A 19,866-nucleotide genomic window follows, 5' to 3' on the forward strand; every position below is an offset into this window, starting at 1 on the left:
TGATTTCTCTCTCATTAAATCAACCCCATAGGTAAACCTTCTTAAAATATGTGTATATGGATAAAATGCTTGATATCTCAAATCAATCCCGTAAAAACATAATTTTCACTCTATTCAATAATTCATCAATTGAATTGCAGATTTTAAAACTAAAGTTAAAATTTCAAAAGACATTTGATGTTTAAGTTAGTTTATTTGTTAGAATAGTGAGTTATTCATGATAAACAAATATAAATAGTTTGATAATAACAATAACAATAATCTTTATTGCGGGCTGAGATGAAACGTGTGTCTATTTGTCTGTGCCGCTAACTTTCTAATGTCCCTACTTCAAACAATTTTTCATGTGGGAAAGGAATATGCTTTTGAAATTATTTACATGTATCTACGATATTTATCTTTGCCATGAGAGAAACTCCTTAATTAGTTTAGTGCTTTGCGTAATTAGTATAACAGCAATTTAGCTGCACTTCAGTATGTAAGGATATTTCCTATCATCCTTTTAAACTTCTTGCAAATTCTAGAATTCAAATATCACAGCAAAAAGATCAGAATAATCTTGAACCTGTGAGAAGTTTAATTTTCAAATCTTTTCTTTTCTTCTGGCAGCGGAAATATCTTCTCTTTTCTCGTAATTTTTTTTTTAAATCTTCTTTTTAGTTTCTACTTATTTTAAAGCATTTTGTTTTACTGAGGGGAAAAAAGAAGAAGCTATCATCTTTAGAAAAACCTACATGTTTCTGAACTCCATTGAAACATGTTGCTTTCTTGTTCCGGCCAAAACCCTTTCAAGTTGTCCTGATGTTTTCTGTTCCTTTGTTTTCAGAGAAGTTGGGAATTTTAGTTGTATATGTGACTTAAAAATAATCTCGTACCTAAATTTTGTAAGGAAGAATTTGTAGCGAAATTGAATTCTAATAATTGATTTTTTTCCCCAACATTTCCTACAATAGAAATCAAGTCTTTTATGTCATGGAATATAGTAAAGGCAGATTCCAAGTATCCTAAGTATAAATAGACAATACTATAGACATAACATGTGGACGCCACCCAAAATACTGAATTTCGATAGAGTTGAAACTTCTCTTTATTTTCTATATACTTTATCAAAATTGTTTCTTTAGCGACAATTTAGAATCACCTGTAAGAATCCCATAAAAAGAAAAATCATAGGTTCTCTATTTGCTTTGTTTTTAAGATTATCGTTACTTACACCAAGAAATGCGAAGAAAGCGTAAAGAACTTTTGTCCAAATACAGAAGTGAAACTCTTGGTGAAACATCACTAGAAATTGTAGTGAAACCAAAAGAGTTTGGGTTAAAACTAAGGCTTATGTCATGGTATTGACAACCTCTGAAGAATTTGTACTGGATAGATTTGAAAATGATGTCCATACTGGAAATTCATCATACATTGGCACTGGATAACTTGAAGGAAGAATTGGAAATGGAGCTTCAAAGTTAAGCACGTGAATTACTTGCCTTATTGAGGGCCTATGACTAGGATCAGGATGAGCACACCATAGTCCAATAGTCAGGAGGCATTTGATGTGATCAAGATTAAAATCTCCTTCTAGTCTTGAATCGACTACTTGAAGCAGTTTTCCACTTCCATAGAGTAGCCATACCCAATTAATTATGCTTATTTCATTTTCTGGACCCCTGCGATCGATGGATTTTCTTCCACAAGCTATTTCTAAAGCAACAACACCAAAACTGTAGACATCGGATTCTTTACTAGCCCTTCTGGTAGTGAGGCATTCTGGAGCCATATAGCCCATAGTACCTGCTAAAGCTGTAGTTTTTGCTGCCTTGGTGTGGTCAACTAATCTTGCTAATCCAAAATCTCCAAGTTTTGCATTGAAGTTTGAGAGTCTCGCATGATGATGTTTGATTTTATGTCTCTATGAACTGCACATTGTTCCCATTCTTCATCCAGGTACAATAACGTAGAGGCCAAGCCTTGAGCAATTTTAAATCTAATTGGCCATGTTAGCAACTTTTCATCCTTGAAGAGATGAGTGTCTAAACTCTCATTTGGCATGTACTCATAAACCAGCAATAGTTCTTTGCTTTCATGACACCAATCGATTAATTGCACCAAGTTTCGATGCCTTAATTGACTAATTATTCTTACTTCTGAAGCAAACTCCTTTTTTCCTTGTTTAGAACTCTCTGATGTTCTCTTTATTGCCACATGGGAGTTTGAATCTTTGAGAAAACCTCTGTAGACACCTCCAAATCCTTCCTGGCCAAGCTTTGGCTCATCTTTGAAATTATTTGCCGCAGTTGCTAGTTCAGCATATGAGTACTTTTCGGGCCCTATTCCTCTTTCAAAATCATTGTCACTGATGTTGTCATTACACTCATCATCTTCCATTTTCTTTCTGTTCTTCCACATCACGAACAATACCACTGCGCAAACTAAAACAAGCCCTCCAACCCCTATACCTACTGCAAGTGCTGCAGCTTTTCTACATGGGCTCGGACTTGGAGTGGGAGTACTATCTGTGTACTCCTCTGAGTAAAAGCTCCATGTATTTATCTTGTGTATTGCAAGTGATAATCCCGTTGCTGCGGAGAAACCAAAAGCAACCCACTCAGGCAAGAACTTTGTTAGGTCAACTATATGATCAAGATGTATTACCGAGCAAGTACCATCAATATCAAAACTACTGACTGAGATGCTTAAATTATGCGTACTTGAATTTTAACTGATAAAGGCCTCATTAGTTCTCCCTCCCATGATAACAGGGAACCATTCCGCATCACTAACAGATTTAATAGAATTGACATCGACCCCCACATGTATATATGGAGGATCCCAGCCTTTATTAGGATAGATATCAAACTCCACAGCGACAAATGGATTATTTGTCGAATTAAATATCGTTTCATTGCCACCAATGATCAAACCCATAGAACCTCCAACCGCCCCTTGTGGAATATTAGGAAGCTTTGAACAATTAGGGGTTAAGAAGAGGGCCATTCCATCTCCAAAATTGCTGCTGTTCTGTGAATCAATCACAAAGGTAAATCTGGTGAAGAAATCTGCTAGTTTCCCAGTTGCTTTGTCCCGCAGGTGCATTGGTTTGTGATATGTGGCTCGACCAATGTTTGAACTGGAGCATACCAATTCGATGTATCCGGATGTTACGTCAAGGCGAGCTGGTTTTTCGTATGATATGTCATCAGTACTGGACTTGAAACTGGAGAAATTAAAGGATATTAAAGAAAATGCATGGGGTATCAACAGGAAGAAAACTGTTACTAGCAACATCTTCATCATAAAACTATTCTGCTGAAGATATTAGAGCTCAACTTCATGGAGTCGAAGAAATCAATAAACTTGCGAGTTTTTTATCTTCTCCGCAATGGGAGTCATCAATAACTTTGGTGATTGACGAATCCATCAACCAATCCTTGCATTCACAGTTGCATTCTTAATATTTAAATCAAAATGACAATTTTTCAGAGGTCATGCAATGAGACTGGAAGCTAAGATGAGACTTCATATATAAAGCTAGCTAAGAGGAGCAAGGTATAGATCTGCAGTCTGAGATATCATTTGGGATGAAGGATAAGGAAAATGTAATTGGGAATAATCATCAAGGGAAAGAAAATTGATGACACCAATATCATCATCATCAGACAAAATGGAAGAATGTTACAATTGGCAGAGATTCTTATGGGCCGCCCTCTTAGGCAAGTCATTTTCTTATATTAGCAATTGCCGGAATAGATTTTTATTTGAATGATCTTTGTTCTAGTTCTTCCACAATCTATCTAGATAAATATTCAGAGACGAAGTTGTTGAACTTAGTATGAACGTAGTTACTAGGAAGTTTCTCGAATCAATGTTTTGTCAATGGTGACGTTTGTGCATCAAATGTTCCACATTATAGTAGTGCTGGTATATATTCAGCTGCAAAATAAAGCTTAAATAATTTAACTGAATAATGTGAATTCTTATTATTAATAGCAGAAAAAATTGATTTTCATGCACATAAATTTTAGAGATTTTATAGTGAAATGGCTCTTTTGTTCAAAAAAACCTTTTTCAAATTGCCGATAGCACTCACTCAAACAGAAAAACCACATAATACGCTGACAAATTCTCTCATCTAGATCCTCTTAGAATCCTTCTCTTTTCTTTTCCGATCAGAATCCCATTTCCACCCTTAAATGTCAGATTTAATATTTAATAAAAATATTATTATAATATTACATAAAAAAGAGAGAGGGTCGACATCCATTTTTAAAAATTAAATTTGAATAATTCATTTTTTGATCTGAAGGTAAAATTGAGATTTGAAAAGAAAATGAAAGAGTGATTCTAAGAGGACCCTAATGCCAAATTCTCTATCACTTTTTTAAATAATTAATACTCTATATCTTTTCTTATGATAATTATATGAAATCAATTTTTATCTCAGAATTATTTTAACTGTTTTTATTTCGCATAAAAATGTACTACCTCCGGCCCTAATTATAAGACATTATTTATTACTGATGAGATCTTATATTTAGGATTAAAAATAGTAAATTAACAAGATTTTGGTTGGACAATGGCATGGCTTTGTGGAACTTGACGTTAAGTACAAAGTTGGACCAACTCAATGTTGTGATTACAGTTGTTTGAATTTATGGGAGAACCAAGTCAAGATTCTTATGAAGAGCGTCCAATCGAAAGAGACTTTTTGTTATATTTATTGTCATTACTTCAGTGTAGGAATTTATGCGTGGAAAAGCCCAACTCGAAAACCATTTTGCTTGAAACTATATTTTTGTGTATTGTTGATTATACATCTTTTGAAATTAGTACAATGTTTGGATCCGAAAAAAAAAAATTGTTTTCTGAAAAGGAAATAAAAAATGCGCTTACAAAGAATATGATGAGATTGGTATATTTTCCATTTCCTTTTTTAAAGAACCATAATTTTCCGCATAGTAAACAGTAAATAAATATTTGTTAATATGTACACACACACACCATCCTCGTTTTAATTTGTCTAGCTGTATTAGTTAAGAAACTTCAAAGATTAGATTAAAATACATAAACATATAAGGTGCAACAAGTTATTTAAAATCATAATTACATGAATTTATAAATTACAATGGGCAATTCAAAATCATAGTTTCAAAGGCATAATTCATGGGAATTTCAATTATTGCAAATGAATACTTAATTATTTGACTTCCTTATACATTAGTAGCTTATAAGCTAGGAAAATTATTTTGAGGAAAGATAATAAATATAAGAGATAAAGTAATGGATTAAGATTTTTTTTGTTTATGACTAAGTTCAATGTCCCAACTAGCTCATATGTCAGGGATTGGGAGTAGTATTTTTTTTTTTGCCCAAATCATCAACTAGTTCAAATTCTTCTTCCATTTGACTCAACTAATCGATTATATTCTTTATATTATCGTGTTATGCCTAAAAACGATTAGCACAAGTAATTTAAGAGTGTGTGTAAACCTTCAGTTCTATCCACCTGCAGCACCTTGTCTCTATTGGATAGATAAAACTCATTGGTCTTTTTCAAATCTTCAGTTTTATCCTCCTGCAGCATCTTGGGTCTCATATTATTAATGCTAATATAGTAGTACCTCTGGTTCTTAATATATATGTAAGAGTTAGTGAATTAATTTGAGTAAATTAAAAAAATTATTTAAGTTAGTTATTTATAATAAATAGATGTTGTCTTTCCTAAAATATTCTTATTAATCATGTGCATTAGATAGAACTATCATTTGATAACTTTAACATATACAACTACTACAAGAACTATCTTAAAAAAATAGTTAAATATGAAAAACAAAGTTAATTAAGATATTATATTTATGATTAAATTAGATAGTAAATTAGCCCTTATATTAAAAATTGGAGATAGTATTAAGGAATTGAGGCAGTAGAACGCAAGGATTTGTGGTGCGTATAATTTACAATTGACTAATTCCTTGATTGACGCTGGTCAATACTTGATAAAGTCTTCGGTCTTCCTCTGCTGTTGCCAAAATTATCATCTCAGATGGTTTCTCGACGTCTGTCTCTCAAAAACACACGCATGTTCCCAGGACCCTTTCTTTCTACTTTTCTATGAATAATTTTGAATGCAGTAATACGATTATTTTAACTTTTCTTCTTTCGTACGTTGACGTCCAGTGTTACCTTTAAGCTGCTTACTGGTTATGTTCTCAGCTTTTTTTACTCTCTCTCTCTCTCTCTTTCTCTCTCACTCATTCTCATTTCTTGTATAGAGGAGTCTACAAGAAGACGTTTTCCCCTTCTTTTAAAATTTAAATTTACAATTGTAATGTTACCAAGGTTAATTTTAAATCACAATTGAACGTAATTTTTTGTCAACTTATTATGTCTTTAATTTGCATCTGGTGCATATGTTGGTGCATACATACCCATATAGTTATGAAAGAGAAGGTTGAAGACTTTTTCACAGAAACAAAAGAGAAAATAAAAGAAAAAGAACAAAGTTGATAAATGAATAATGGATTAAGCTTCGATAATTGACCTAATCAAAAGTTCATATCCATCAATATTATCTGATTCTCATTACTTAGATTTGCTATAAAAATGTTTCGGTGATAATTACATCAGTGAGAAAGGGGTGGCAAAAAAAAAAAAATTGCGTGAGCGAGAAAGGAAGGAGACGATGGTTTGAAGTTAAATGGAGAAAATAGTCTTGTTATCATACCAACTGAAAGCAACAAAAAAAAAATTCCCATTGGAAAGCCAATATCTAATACTCGTTTTTGAATTTTATGAGGTGTTTGGATCTTTCAAACTATAGTTTTGAAAAGTGATTCTAATGTAAGTATTTAAAAAGAGTTTTTTCTCGACTTATATAAAAGTGTTTTTGAGAAGTTGAAACAAATTTCCTAAAGTATTTTTATATCCTTATATAACAAACACAGTAGAAGCGCTTTATAAAAGGAATAGAGAAGTATTATTATGATCATTTGAACCACTTTTAATGTGTGAATGATTTAGAGGTCAAACTTCTATGAGTATGCGATATCGCAACTTTTGATACAGTGGCGTGTGATGGTAATCGTCTTCCAATGGATTGCAGCTGTTCCTTTCTTTCAATTGTGTGTTTTTTTTGTGACAAAATGATTGGATGGATAAGCCTAATAATTAGTCTTTTTCAAATCTCTCTCTCTCTCTCTCTCTCATATATTATTAGCTATAATACCAATACATGTCTAATAATTGGCTAATTCCTTGATTGAAGCAAAACTATCGGCTGGAAAAAAAAAAAGCAAAATTATCAAAATGATCATCTCATACTTTTCTTGACGTCCCCCTCTCTCTCTCCCATTTCTTTTTCAGAATACATTTCCCCTTCTCTTAAAGTTGAACTTTGGAGAATTCACTCCCAAAGAAAAAAAACTTTTGAGAAGGTTTAATATAGAAACCATTTTTTACCCAAAAAAAAAAAGATAAAGAAAACGAAAACGAAAGTTGATTAAGGAATGGATTAAGTTTCGACACATTATGATATTGACCTCATCGAAAGTTCATATCCAACAATATTTTATGACTCTCATTACTTACAGTTAATATTGAAAAAATGTTTCAATGATAAAAACATACTACGTCCAGTTCTAATTATAAGACCTCGTTTGTAGCTTACAAATGAAATGTTATAAATAAAACCAAAGGTAATATATAACAAGATTTAGATTTACTGAAGAACATCATGTGAACTATTTGAAACACGGCCTCTACATGTAATTTATTCTGTAATTTATGACATGAATCATTAAAATATTTTTACTCAAGCAAGAGGTTGAATGTTTAAGAATGTCGTCGTTTTTATTCTTATGTAATATAAATTAATTTTTATGGTTAATTAGGATTTAACATTATCATCATTATTTGCGAAACGAGTTTACCATGTTAAGGCGAACTATGAAGACAAAGATAAAAACTGGTAAGGTAGGATCTAGAATGAAGAGCAGTGAAGAAAATGGTTAAACATGAGTGCAATAATTAATTATTAATCACAATGTGTAAAGCAATTTATTTATGTATTTATTCCAAGGTATATAAACGAAGTTGCATAAGGAAAGAGTATTGATACAACATAAAGCTGCATACATCACATTTATTTATTACAGAATATATCGCCTGTTTAGTAATTGTTGGACCCTTGTTGCTTTTGAAGAAGGGCAATTATTTTCTTGTCGACTTGAAAGGCTTTAGAGAGAACGTCACTAGGAATGAGAGGATTGGATCCAAACACAGCCCTAGCAATAGTAATGACTCCTGGATTTTGGCTACTGAGACTAGAAAGTGCCACAGCATTTCCATGGCCAACATTGATCTGAAAGTGAATCATACCAAAGGGGAATATAAACACATCTCCTTTGTTGAGTACTTTGGTGAAGAAGCGATTATCATTTTGATTGGAAGCCACAAATCCCACCATGAGAGTTCCTTCGAGGACGGTCAATACCTCAGTGGCACGAGGGTGAGTGTGGGGAGGATTCAAACCATAAGGAGCATAATCAATACGAGCAAGGGAGATACCAAGAGTATTGAGTCCTGGAAATTCAGCTACAGACACTTGAGTAACTTGAGAGCCCAATGGATTTGATGTGTTGCCTTCATTAATGTGGAAGAAGAAGTCTTCTGCTTTCACAAGTTTCGGATCTTTGCAGAATCTCCCATTCACAAAGACTGCACAAAACCAATTCAATATTACTAATCAATAAAATGACAAGAGATATAGATCAACACGTGCATAACCCAGCTAGTAAGGGAGATGTGCTAGCTTAACCAAATACTTGTTAGGAGAGCTTGCTGCCCGCAAGAGTCACAACCGGGTTGGTTTGAAGGACTCTGGGTAGCAGGTGCTAGTGAAAAAAAAATGACAAGAGATGCAATATAATATGCATGGTATTGTGTGAATGCGTACCTCCAAGTTTGGTATCATTCACACCCACACAGAAGTCTTGCAGAGGGCTGGGGTCATAGGCAGAAGCAAAGGAGCAAGCCAAAGCGAAGAGCGCAATGAGAGAGATAAATACTGAACCTTTCATCATCTTTCTCAAAACCCTTTCTTCAAATTGTGTGTTTCTTGTGACCAAATGCATTGTTGTTATCATCTATTTATAGCTTAAGGAGAGGAGCCGTCATTGTTGAATTAGTATTATTTTTTGTTTCCACTTGACCAAAGCAACTATATCCATAATAACGTATCAATTATTAACATTATCTTTAATCCATATGGCTGGTGGCGTCCAAGCATTAATTTGTAGCAAATACAAAATATACCCCACCAGATGTATTTTCATTTATTCTGCTTCCATTAATTTCCAATAACTCTACACTTCATTGAAAACGAGTCCTGATTTAGTTGGAGGGTGGATCAAAATTTCAAGGGATAATTGCATATTGGTTCCCCAGAAAAAATATTGATTACCTATAAATTATGTGTTTCCGCAATTACCTGTAAGTTATTATTCCCTCCGTTCCTTATTATAAGAGACAAATAACCGAAGTACATTGATCAAAAAAACAGTTAAAATTAGTTAAGAACAATTAATGTGTAAAAAGTATAACTTTTTTTCCAAAAATGCCCTCATTAATAAGGAGAGAGAGCATGAGAGAGAACAATTAAATTATTAAAAGAAAGAGAAGTGGGAGGGAGAGAGAGTGTGAGTTGGAGATAATAAATATGGGTAAAATAGTAAATCAACACAAAAAAGTAGAGACAACTTGTAAGTGTCTCTTATATATAGGAACATGCCATAAGCATCAAATGTCTCTTATAATAAGGAACGGAGGGAGTACTATTTATAAAATACAAAGGGTTGATATATAAATGATATTTAGGGAATAATTTTCTTATTTGAGAGTTGTTTATAATTTTTCCAAATTTTTATTTCAGAAGGAATAAGTTAAATGCCTCTTATCATTATCTCTTAATTAAGATATCACTTACGACAGGTGGCATTCAAATCCTCTACATCCCCAAGGTGAGCCTTGTGCCCGACACTTTTTTTATTGAAAACATCATTGTCTAATATCTTATGTCGTAATTCACCCGACTGTTTCTCATTAGTAATATAACTTAATTAGAAAGTTTTATGCATCAAAATATTAAAGTGTATCATGTTTACATAATCGCACCCCACATTTTTAAATCTCACTTTCATTCCAGTTGTATTTTCATTTATTCTACTTCCATTAATATCCAATAACTCTACCTTCATTGAAACTCTTCAATGATACCACATAGCTAGGGAACGAGTTTTGACCTAGTTGACGGGTAGATCGAAATTTTTAAGGGATAATTGCATATTGGCTCCAACAAAAAGATTACTTCCCTATAAGTTCTAACTATTTATAAATACACAAGTTTGATTAGGTAATAATTGATTTTCTTATTTGAGAGTTGTTTATAATTTTTCCACATTTTTATTTCTGAAGGAACAAGTTAAATGTCTCTTATCATAATCTCTTTATTAAGATATCACTTGCGACAGGTGGCATTCAAATCCTTTACATCTCCAAGGTGAGCCATGTGCCCGACACTGTTTTTATTAAAATATCGTTGTCTAATATCTTAAGTCTTAATTCACCCGTAGTACTGTATAAAATATAATTAATTGGTTAATTCCTCGGAGGAAACAAGTGATTAATAATTAAGACTTGGTAAAGTCTTCAGTCTTCTTCACCAAGAATATCATCTCAGATGGCTTGATTTATTCATGTAATTCTTTCATTCTACTATTCTATACATAGTTTTAAATATTTTATCATTAGCTGTTCTTCTTTCGTTGACATTCTATTTTGTAGGATTTTGAAGAGATGAGGTCACTAATTATAATATTTTTTCTAAAGCCCAAAACCTCGTGGCAGATAAGTGAAGATTGATGGTCCTTGATAGTAGTTTTCTCCAGAATATATACACAGAGAGAGAGAGAGAGAGAGTTCACAGGAGCACGGGACAAATGGACCATAGAAAAGCATGGCTATTCAATCGTAATTTTCTCTGAGACCCAAAAAGCAGGGGGCAAGAATAGAACGGGGTATTTAGTTATAATTTTTGAAGCCGAGAAGAAAGGAATGAAGACGCAGACGCAAAGCACCGTGCAGTAAGCTAACCTATATTTATGCGAATCTTGTATATTCACGTAAAATAAAGGAAAAAATATATAAAGTCGCAAGACAAATATATTCATTAGAAATCATATAACAAATGCGCAACTTGTAATGACAAATTCAAATATAAGAAATGATAACAGGCTTTAGTTACTCAGTTGTAAGATTTTTCTAATGATTATCTTTCTTATTTAAGGTATCAATATAATCCTACCTAAACTGTATTAGATTCCTATATATTTTATTGTGTTTTTTTATGCATTAATCTTTTTATTAGTTTTTATTTCAATTTAATTTAAATTTCATTATTTTATTTAATTATTCTAAAATTATAAAATTATAAATTACTATTATTATTTTTATTTAATATTATTTATATTTAATTACTTTAATTACTATTTTTATGAAGAAGGAAAAAGAAGAAAGCGTCATTTATGAGTAGAGAGGGTTATTGTTGCTGGTGGTCATAACGATGGAAACATCATCTCCCACTGGTATTCCTACCAAATTTTTTGCTAGGCACATGTATCTTTTTATTAGAAGTAATAATATTTGAGTAATTGCCAGATACTGAACGCAAGCATATATCTCTCTCGGGATTCAAATATTTATTTGTGACGTTGCTAATCCATTCTACTCAACCTAATTTTTGTTGGCATTCCTTCCACATATTACTTTATACCAAACATAAAAGAAAAGCCTAATAATTCCTCCTCTCATACTCTCATTCTCAATCTCTATTCATCAAAAATCAATCCTTTGCACCAAATGTGGCTTAAGGTTTTTATATGTTGATCCCGTACACTTGCATAAATGATCAACTTGCTGGTAGTCAATGTTTTAAAAGCTAGACTGAATATCAAATAGGAGAGACTAGCAGGTCATGGTTCAAACGATCAGATCAGTTAGATCGTTTGGTTGGACTAGTAATATAATGATTAAATTAAATATAATATTATATGTATACAAATACAAAAAAAAATATTATAGTAGAATAGAATATATATAGACACTTATAGAATCAATTTTTTATCCAAAATTAGAATTAATTTCATAATTTCCACATATTAAGCATTTCAAATTTCAAAAATAATGGATTATTTTGCTCCTTGGCTGTACATCAGGTGATGCCTAGTAGCTAAGTACACAGGATGGTATAATTACAAGTCTTCTATGTTCAGTATTGGGAATGTGTTGGCCGTTGGAGAAAGAAAAAAAAGGTAAAAAACCGGATTAAATTGATAGATGCAGGGGATAAATGAAAGTTAAGGCAATTCTTATCTTTTTAAAATAAAAATTAACGAGTCTAATCTGTCAATTTGCTGAAACACCACATCAATTTACTGTAATCAGTGTTAATCTGGTGAGACATTCCTCTTCTTCCTTTTTTCCCCCTTCTTCCTTCTCTTTTTATGTCCTTTTTCTCCTTCTCTTCTTCTCCATACCCATGACAGATGAAACATCTTTCCTTAAACGCCTTTTAGTATACATTTAGAAGTGTTATGATTCAAGCGATTCACGAAACAAGCCCGTAGATTGAAATTTTGAAAGTTAATTTTTGGGTTACTATTCATTAGTAAATTTCAGATTTTCTGTCCAACTTCGAAAATTCATAACTAATTATAAAAAAAATAGTATTGAGGTGATTCAAAATTCTCTTTGAAGCTCTTTTGATTCTCTACAAGGAAAAAATATCAATATGGACATAACCCTTGCCAATTCTTACAGTTAATTCATGAAAATTTACTGTTTATTTGGTCAAAACAGTATTTTTCAATTCTCTTCTCTCATTTGAGAAATCATAACTTTTAGCACACACATTTAATTTAGGTGATCTACCACTTATTTTAAATCTTAGGATTTGCTCTGGATGCTCACCAAATTTTATGGGCAAATTCGTTCATTTACCTTACTTCTACTTTGTAACAAATTCGTGTCTCCTTTAGGAATGACTTATCCCCCTTATTTGTATTAATAATTCATAATTAATTCTTTTTTTGCATATTCTTATTCCACTCATGCAGTAACCATTCCTACATATCAACATAGCTAGTTATACATGCCATTATCATCATTCATCATCACATAATATTAATGATACATTCACATCATACATTGGCATACAAATTGTATAACATACTATAATATTAATGATACATTTCCTCAATTCTTTTCCTCTTTTCCTTGACTCCCCTTCATGCATCCTCTTGTTGGTCATTATCACTTATTTGGATTGGTTAAGGGAAGATGAGATTCTGGATAATCTCAGTAGCAAACATTACTGTTTATGCATGCAAGATAAATGCAAATGTATGACATGCTTTAAAATGTCATCTTCATATGCTCAATATTTCAAACACACAAATGGCCATGAATTAAACAAGAAATAGAGAAATATTTGATCAATCATGCTTTCATTCATCTTCAAGCAATTTCAACACACAAGCATACATTAAGGTAAGTTCACTACTTTTTATCCTTAAGCTTTCTTCTTGCTCCCCTTACTTCCCAACCACTAAAATTGGTTGAACAATCTTATCATTCCTCTTTCTTGGTGTCTCATGGCCCTAAATTCATAATACACAATAATAGCCAATCCATTAAGACCATGAAAACCATTAACAACTCTAACTTTCAAGTTTGATTCCTCTTTAACCCTAACTTTTCACTTCCTTATTCTTAATTTCTAAAACCATTCTCTTGATCATTTCCAGCTCAATTTTTCATGAGGAATCCAAATATAAGCATGGATTTAATAAAATCTAACTCCTTTCCCATTTCTTGAGTTGGTCAAATGGTATGCCCAAGGGCTCAAAAATTTTATTTTCAATTCTGATGCTTCACAACTTATTTTTTCACCTTTACCCTATACAATTTTTTATTTTAAACTCATTAGAAGCATCAAAATTATCAAAACCTAGCCCTAAGGCATAAGACTCAGCTTGGCCAAACAATTCCCTTAATTAATACAATCATGAAATTCAACCAATTTCAATATAAAACCACTTTATTCTCATTACTTTCAAGCCTCTAAACATTATTCTAACATCAATTTCATCTTCTCCTTAACTTAACAATTTTGTGCCACATTGTAGCCTAGGGTTTCAAGCTTCTAAAAACCATCAAAACCCATAACCAAGGTCAACAACAACAAAAGTAGTGAAAACTATATCAAAAACCATGAATATAACTTGTTTTGGAGCTTGATCTTACATAGGACTTGGAGCTCTTTCTCTTCTTCCTTCTTCCTCTTCTTCACAGCCTCCCCCCTCCTTTCTCTATGGCTTGGCTGAAAATGGGAGGGTAAGGGGTATTTATAAAAAGCAAGTTTAAATCTTGGCCCTTGATCTTGTAAATGGGTGGCTTAATCTTGGCCATCCATTTAATCTTTTGCCATGTGTCCCTTATCCTCTTGTCTTCCATCTTCATCGAGCCAAGTGTTTGAGCTTCTACATTGCTTACTCCCTATGACATCACACCTCTTACATCATGCCTTGCCATGTGTTTTATGGTTAAACCTTCTAGTTCATGATCTTGCCACATGTCTCTTGTAACTTGCCAAGTTTCTTCTTGCAATATTCCTACCAATGAAAAGCCTTACATGTGGCGTGAAAGAGGAGGGCAAAAGAGAATTAGAAAGCTTCTCTAACAAGCTTCCAAGCTACTGGTCTCATTCACCTCTTACTGGTCCTTTTTCTTTTCCCGCATGCTTTCTAAGAATTTCTGACCAATGAATTGGCGCACATATGGCACCATCATAGAAGAGAATAGAAGAAAATAGTTAGATCCACTAACAAGCTACTTAGCCTCACTAAGTCACGCAGTAGAGATTTCATTATAATGGGTAGACAGATGACTGTCGAAAACATACCCGTACTGCATTCTGGTTTTTCTATTGCCCATAAATATCTCTTGGTGACTTATTAGATGACTCAGCAACGTCATAAATGGACCTTGACGACTCATCATGTTGACTCAGTGCCCTTATAATTGCTTTTACATATTTTCTTTGATTTTGCCTCTTATATAGGGGCAAAATTTATTTAATATTTTACTAGAGCATTTTATTTAATTTAGAGCTTTAAAAATTCATCCGCCCATATCATAAACTTTCTTTAATTCTAAAAAAAATTTATGAATTTTCTCATACCATAACACAGCCCGTAGCTATTTCTTTTTAAACTTTTCGTAAAATTCCCCCAGTGGCATAACTAGCTTTTAATTATTCTTAAAGCCATTCTGCTGGCTTTCTGGGATAAGACTAATTTTATAATTTTTTATAAGCTCTTAACTCATAAATCCCTATTTTTACTTACTTTTATGAGATTTTCTCACAACTCAAATAACTAAATCTAGTTGTATACCTCAAAATGAGCTGTTATCTTAAAAATTCCATTAAAGTCATCTCAGGGGTATTTTCATTATTTATCTTCTCAACAAGGCCTTTAAACATCATGTCCCCGTTTCAAGCATGATTTTCATCTTTGTCCTTCTCAGCCCAACACTTTGCAAAATTATAATTTTACCTTTGGTTTGACTTAACCCCATAATTCACCTTATTGAGGCCTCTAACATAACCTTTGGCCTATATTTATCTCCATTTCCCATTTCTGGGCCTCGAGACTTCACTACAGTCTCTAACTTTATTTATATTTTAGTCCCTAGAACTTTCTCATTTTATCACTTAGTCCCTAAAAACCCTTTAACCTTCCTTTTATAGTTTCAAAACTTCAGCTCATAAAGACTCAGTAGCTTGCTCCTTTTAGGCTATTCCTTGCATTCCTAGACTCAAAATTCAGGATGTTACAATAGAGGAAAGAATGAGTAATGGGGACATGTGATTAAAGTTTCTAAACCAATTTTGAGGTGTTACATTTTCTTCGGTGAAAGTTGCAAGTAGATTCTAGAGGTGGAAGTTTGGATTGGTTCAGGCTGAAGGGTTTTCACTTGGCCACTCTGATTCTCGGGTTTTTAATGGTTGACAGCTTAATAGCGGCCCAATGCCGGGCCAATCTGGCGTAACCTTTGGAACAAGTTTTTCACCTGGACGAAGCAAAGGGGTGTCTAGTCAGTGGTTAGGCCCGTCGGACTATCTGGTTTGGTCTAGCTATTTAAACACTGATGGTAGTGACCAGGTTTTAGAACCAACAAATTTTTGTAGGAGCAATATTTTTTATTATTATGTTACTTATTAATATCACTGCACTTTGTGGTAAATGCTGAGAACTAAACAAGCCTATAACAAATAAAATAACATTTATTTGGCATGTTTAGATTTTAATACGTCATTAAATTCTTCTAGTAATTTAAAGGATGAATATTATTTTTTATTATTTTTTAGATCATGCGTTCGGCCTACAAACTGAAGCATTTCAATTTAATTACGGAAATATAACATTGAGTTTTATGAATGATATCTTAACTAAACTTGAGTAAATGTATAAGAAATTAATTAATTTGAAATATCAACGTAACCAATGGATTGTATTTCAGAACATTTACTCATGCCGAATAAATTCTAAATCGTTATAAGATTTCAGGATTTTAAAAGTAATCTCGTGTGTAGTGTGTTTGCCTAAAATGTCTCAAATCTTTTCGGCAGAAATTAGCATGTCTATACAGTGATTTTTTTATAATTGATCATGTATTCTGAACTATTGATATCTAATTAGGAATAAGTCCGTTTTAAACAAATACTCTGTCCTTCATAAAAATTTTTTTTATATACATATATATATATATATATAGTTGTGCAATGTGCACTATTTTGAAAGAGAATGACTCTAAAGTCTTGAAGAAAGAATATGATTATGAAAAAAATGTCAATAACAAGTGAGCAGCGTATAAATTTCATTATCACTTTCTATACCGGAATTTGTCATTCACTTGTTATGAAACACTTTAATAATTATAATTCTTCTTTGAGACTGTATAATAAATTGTACCTATTTTTCACGTCTCATTTTACCATAATTTTTAAAATAATTTTCAAATTTTAAAGCGTAAAATATTCCAATTTCAGTAATAGTGAAAGAAGAAAATAGTAAAACCTGAGTGTAGTTATTACTCCCTCATGTCTTGTATATAAGTTATATTTTTTGGAATTGGACACTTGTTTAAAAATTTAATTCACTTTTTTTATTTTTACCTTCAATTAATTGCATGTCGCTCTTGTATTTTCTCCCACTTATTATCTTTTATCTCTTTTCCCATTCATTTTCTGTCTTACTTACATTCTCTATAAATAATTGTATATTTGAGGAATATAGTCCTACATATTCATTGTCTTTCACCAATTTAAACCAATTTTTTTATTTGCATATAGTTCGGTTATTTATAACTTATATATAGGACAAAAAGAAGTAGCTGTGAATCAGAATATGCAAAGCAGTTCATTACTTTATTCCTTGACAAAACTCGTTGCCCTGTAGGATGGTGCAGTTAGTTGCATAAAGTCGTTGCTCGAGGATGGCACAGTTGGTTGCAATAGGGTAGGGATTAAAAAGGAAAAAAAAAATACTGATTACTTGTTTTTCCCCCCTTGGTTCGAGTGGGATGTATTTCTTTTGGAAAAACTAAAGTAAAAACTAAGTACATGCCAGATAAGACATCTGGCTTTATAGAGCTGTAAGTAGTATTATATATTGAGGTGAACATTACGACTTTTGCAGGAAGCCAAATGAAGTTGGAAGAGAGAACAAGGCATGCAATGCATCATATTTATTCATTACAAAATAGCTAGCATGTTTCAGTTACGACTTTAATCTAAACAAATATATCCACATTACCATATCAATTATTAATATTATGTTTAGTACATGGCTGGAGGCGTTCATTAACAGTGTAATTAAGACTTCACTTGGACTTGGTAAAAGTGTTCAATTTTCAATCTTTTTGTTCACCTGCTGCAAAAAATTATCATATTGGATGGTAGTTTGTTATTCACATCGCTCTCTTTTAAACACACACATGTTCCCATAACCCTTTTATTATTCTGTGCATAGTCTTGAACATTTGATTTTTTTTTTTTAACCTTTTATTATTGAAGACAGTCCCGTTTGAATCACTGTTGGAACAAAAATCTATTATGTTATAATAAGAAACTAACCCATTCTACTAAACTCAATTTCTATTAGTATTCCTTTCACATATTAGTTTATACCAAAAGTAAAATAAAAGCCTAATATTTCCTACTCTCATACTCTCTATCCATCTCAATTGATGAAAAATCATTACTACGTAACAAGGCCTAAGATTTTTATACGTTGATCCCGTACGCTTGCACAAATGATCAATCTGCTTGTAGTGTCCAGGTTTTAAAAATTTTTGCGGGAACAATATTTTTTTGTTTTTAATTATTATGTTGCTTGTTAGGATCAGTGCACGTTGCGGTAAATGCTGAAAAGTAAACAAACGTATAACAAGTCAAATAATAGTTATTTGACATGTTCAAATTTTAATATGTCCAGTAATTTAAATGATGAATTATTTCTTATTATGTTTTAAATCATGCGTTGAGCTTACAAACTGAAGCATTTAGAATATGTACATTTCAATTTAATTACTGAGATACAGTATTGAGTTTCTATAAATGATATCTTAACTAAACTTGAGTAAATATATAAGAAATTAATTAATTTCAAATATCAATGAACCAATGGATTGTATTTCAGAGCATCTAAGCATGCCGAGTAATTTCTAAATCATTATAAGATTTCATGACTTTAAAATAATCCCATGTGTTTACTTAAAATATCTCAAATCTTTTCAGCAGAAATTACTATGTCGATACTGTGATCCTTATAATTGATCGTGTATTCTGTACTATTGTTATCTAATTAGTAAGTTCTCTTAAACAAATGCTCAGTCCTTCGTAAAAATAATTTATATATAAATATGCTGTGCACTGTTTTCAAAGAGAATCACTGTAAAGTGTTGAAGATAGAATATAATTATAAAACAAATCTCAATAACAAGTTAACAGTATATAAATTTTATTATTATTTCATGTACTGTAACTTGTCATTCACTTTTTATAAAACATTTTAATAATTATAATTCTTCTTTGAGACCACATAATAAATTTTCCCCATTTTTGCGTCTCATTTTTTATCATAATTTTTTCAATAATTTTCAAATTTTAAGGCATAAAATATTCCAATTTCAGCGATAGTGAAAGAAGAAAATAGTAAAACATGTGTAGTTTTACTAACTAATTCCTATACACAAGTTAAAGCTTTTGGGATAGGGAAGATCCTTTTAATAAGTTATCCTTTGCACCTGTTTGAAATATCAGTTCAATTTTTTTATTTTTACCCTAATTAACTGCATGTTTCTCTTATCTTTTATTCCACTCATTATTCGTTATCTCTTTTTCCACTCATTTTCTTTCTTACTTGCATTCTCCATAAATAATTGTATATTTGAGAAAAACTATATTTCCTACATAATGATTGTCTTTTACTAATTTTAACCAACTTTTTTATTTACATATAGTTCGGGTATTTGTAAGTTGTGTATAGGACAAAAGGAAGTAGTTGTTAATCAGAATATGCAAAGCAATTTATTACTTTATTCCTCAACAAACTCGTTGCTGGAAGATGGGTGTAGTGAGTTGCATTAGATTAGGGATTAAAACAAAGAAAAAATATTGACAACTCTTTTTTTTTTCCTTTCCTAGTTCGAGTGGGATGGATTTCTTTTGGAAGAACTAAAGTAAAACTAAGTACA

At 32.0% G+C, this 19,866-nt stretch overlaps 1 protein-coding gene and 1 pseudogene across 1 annotated transcript; both read right to left on the reverse strand.

Moving 5' to 3' along the window:
• Window positions 1-1,330: 1,330 nt before the first annotated feature.
• Window positions 1,331-3,279, reverse strand: LOC114756678 (L-type lectin-domain containing receptor kinase IX.1-like; annotated as a pseudogene).
• Window positions 3,280-8,037: 4,758 nt separating this feature from the next.
• LOC114756695 (germin-like protein subfamily 1 member 13) lies at window positions 8,038-9,083 on the reverse strand. Its single transcript, XM_028945636.1, has 2 exons — window positions 8,945-9,083; window positions 8,038-8,706 (listed from the first exon to the last, which is right to left on the reverse strand). Exons 1-2 carry the CDS (start codon window positions 9,069-9,071, stop codon window positions 8,159-8,161), a joined length of 675 nt encoding a protein of 224 aa, XP_028801469.1. The 5' UTR covers window positions 9,072-9,083; the 3' UTR covers window positions 8,038-8,158.
• Window positions 9,084-19,866: the final 10,783 nt, after the last annotated feature.

Source organism: Neltuma alba, unplaced genomic scaffold (assembly GCF_004799145.2).
Source record: "Neltuma alba isolate B1F8T4 unplaced genomic scaffold, ASM479914v2 tig00010452_pilon, whole genome shotgun sequence".
NCBI classification, from domain to species: domain Eukaryota; kingdom Viridiplantae; phylum Streptophyta; class Magnoliopsida; order Fabales; family Fabaceae; genus Neltuma; species Neltuma alba.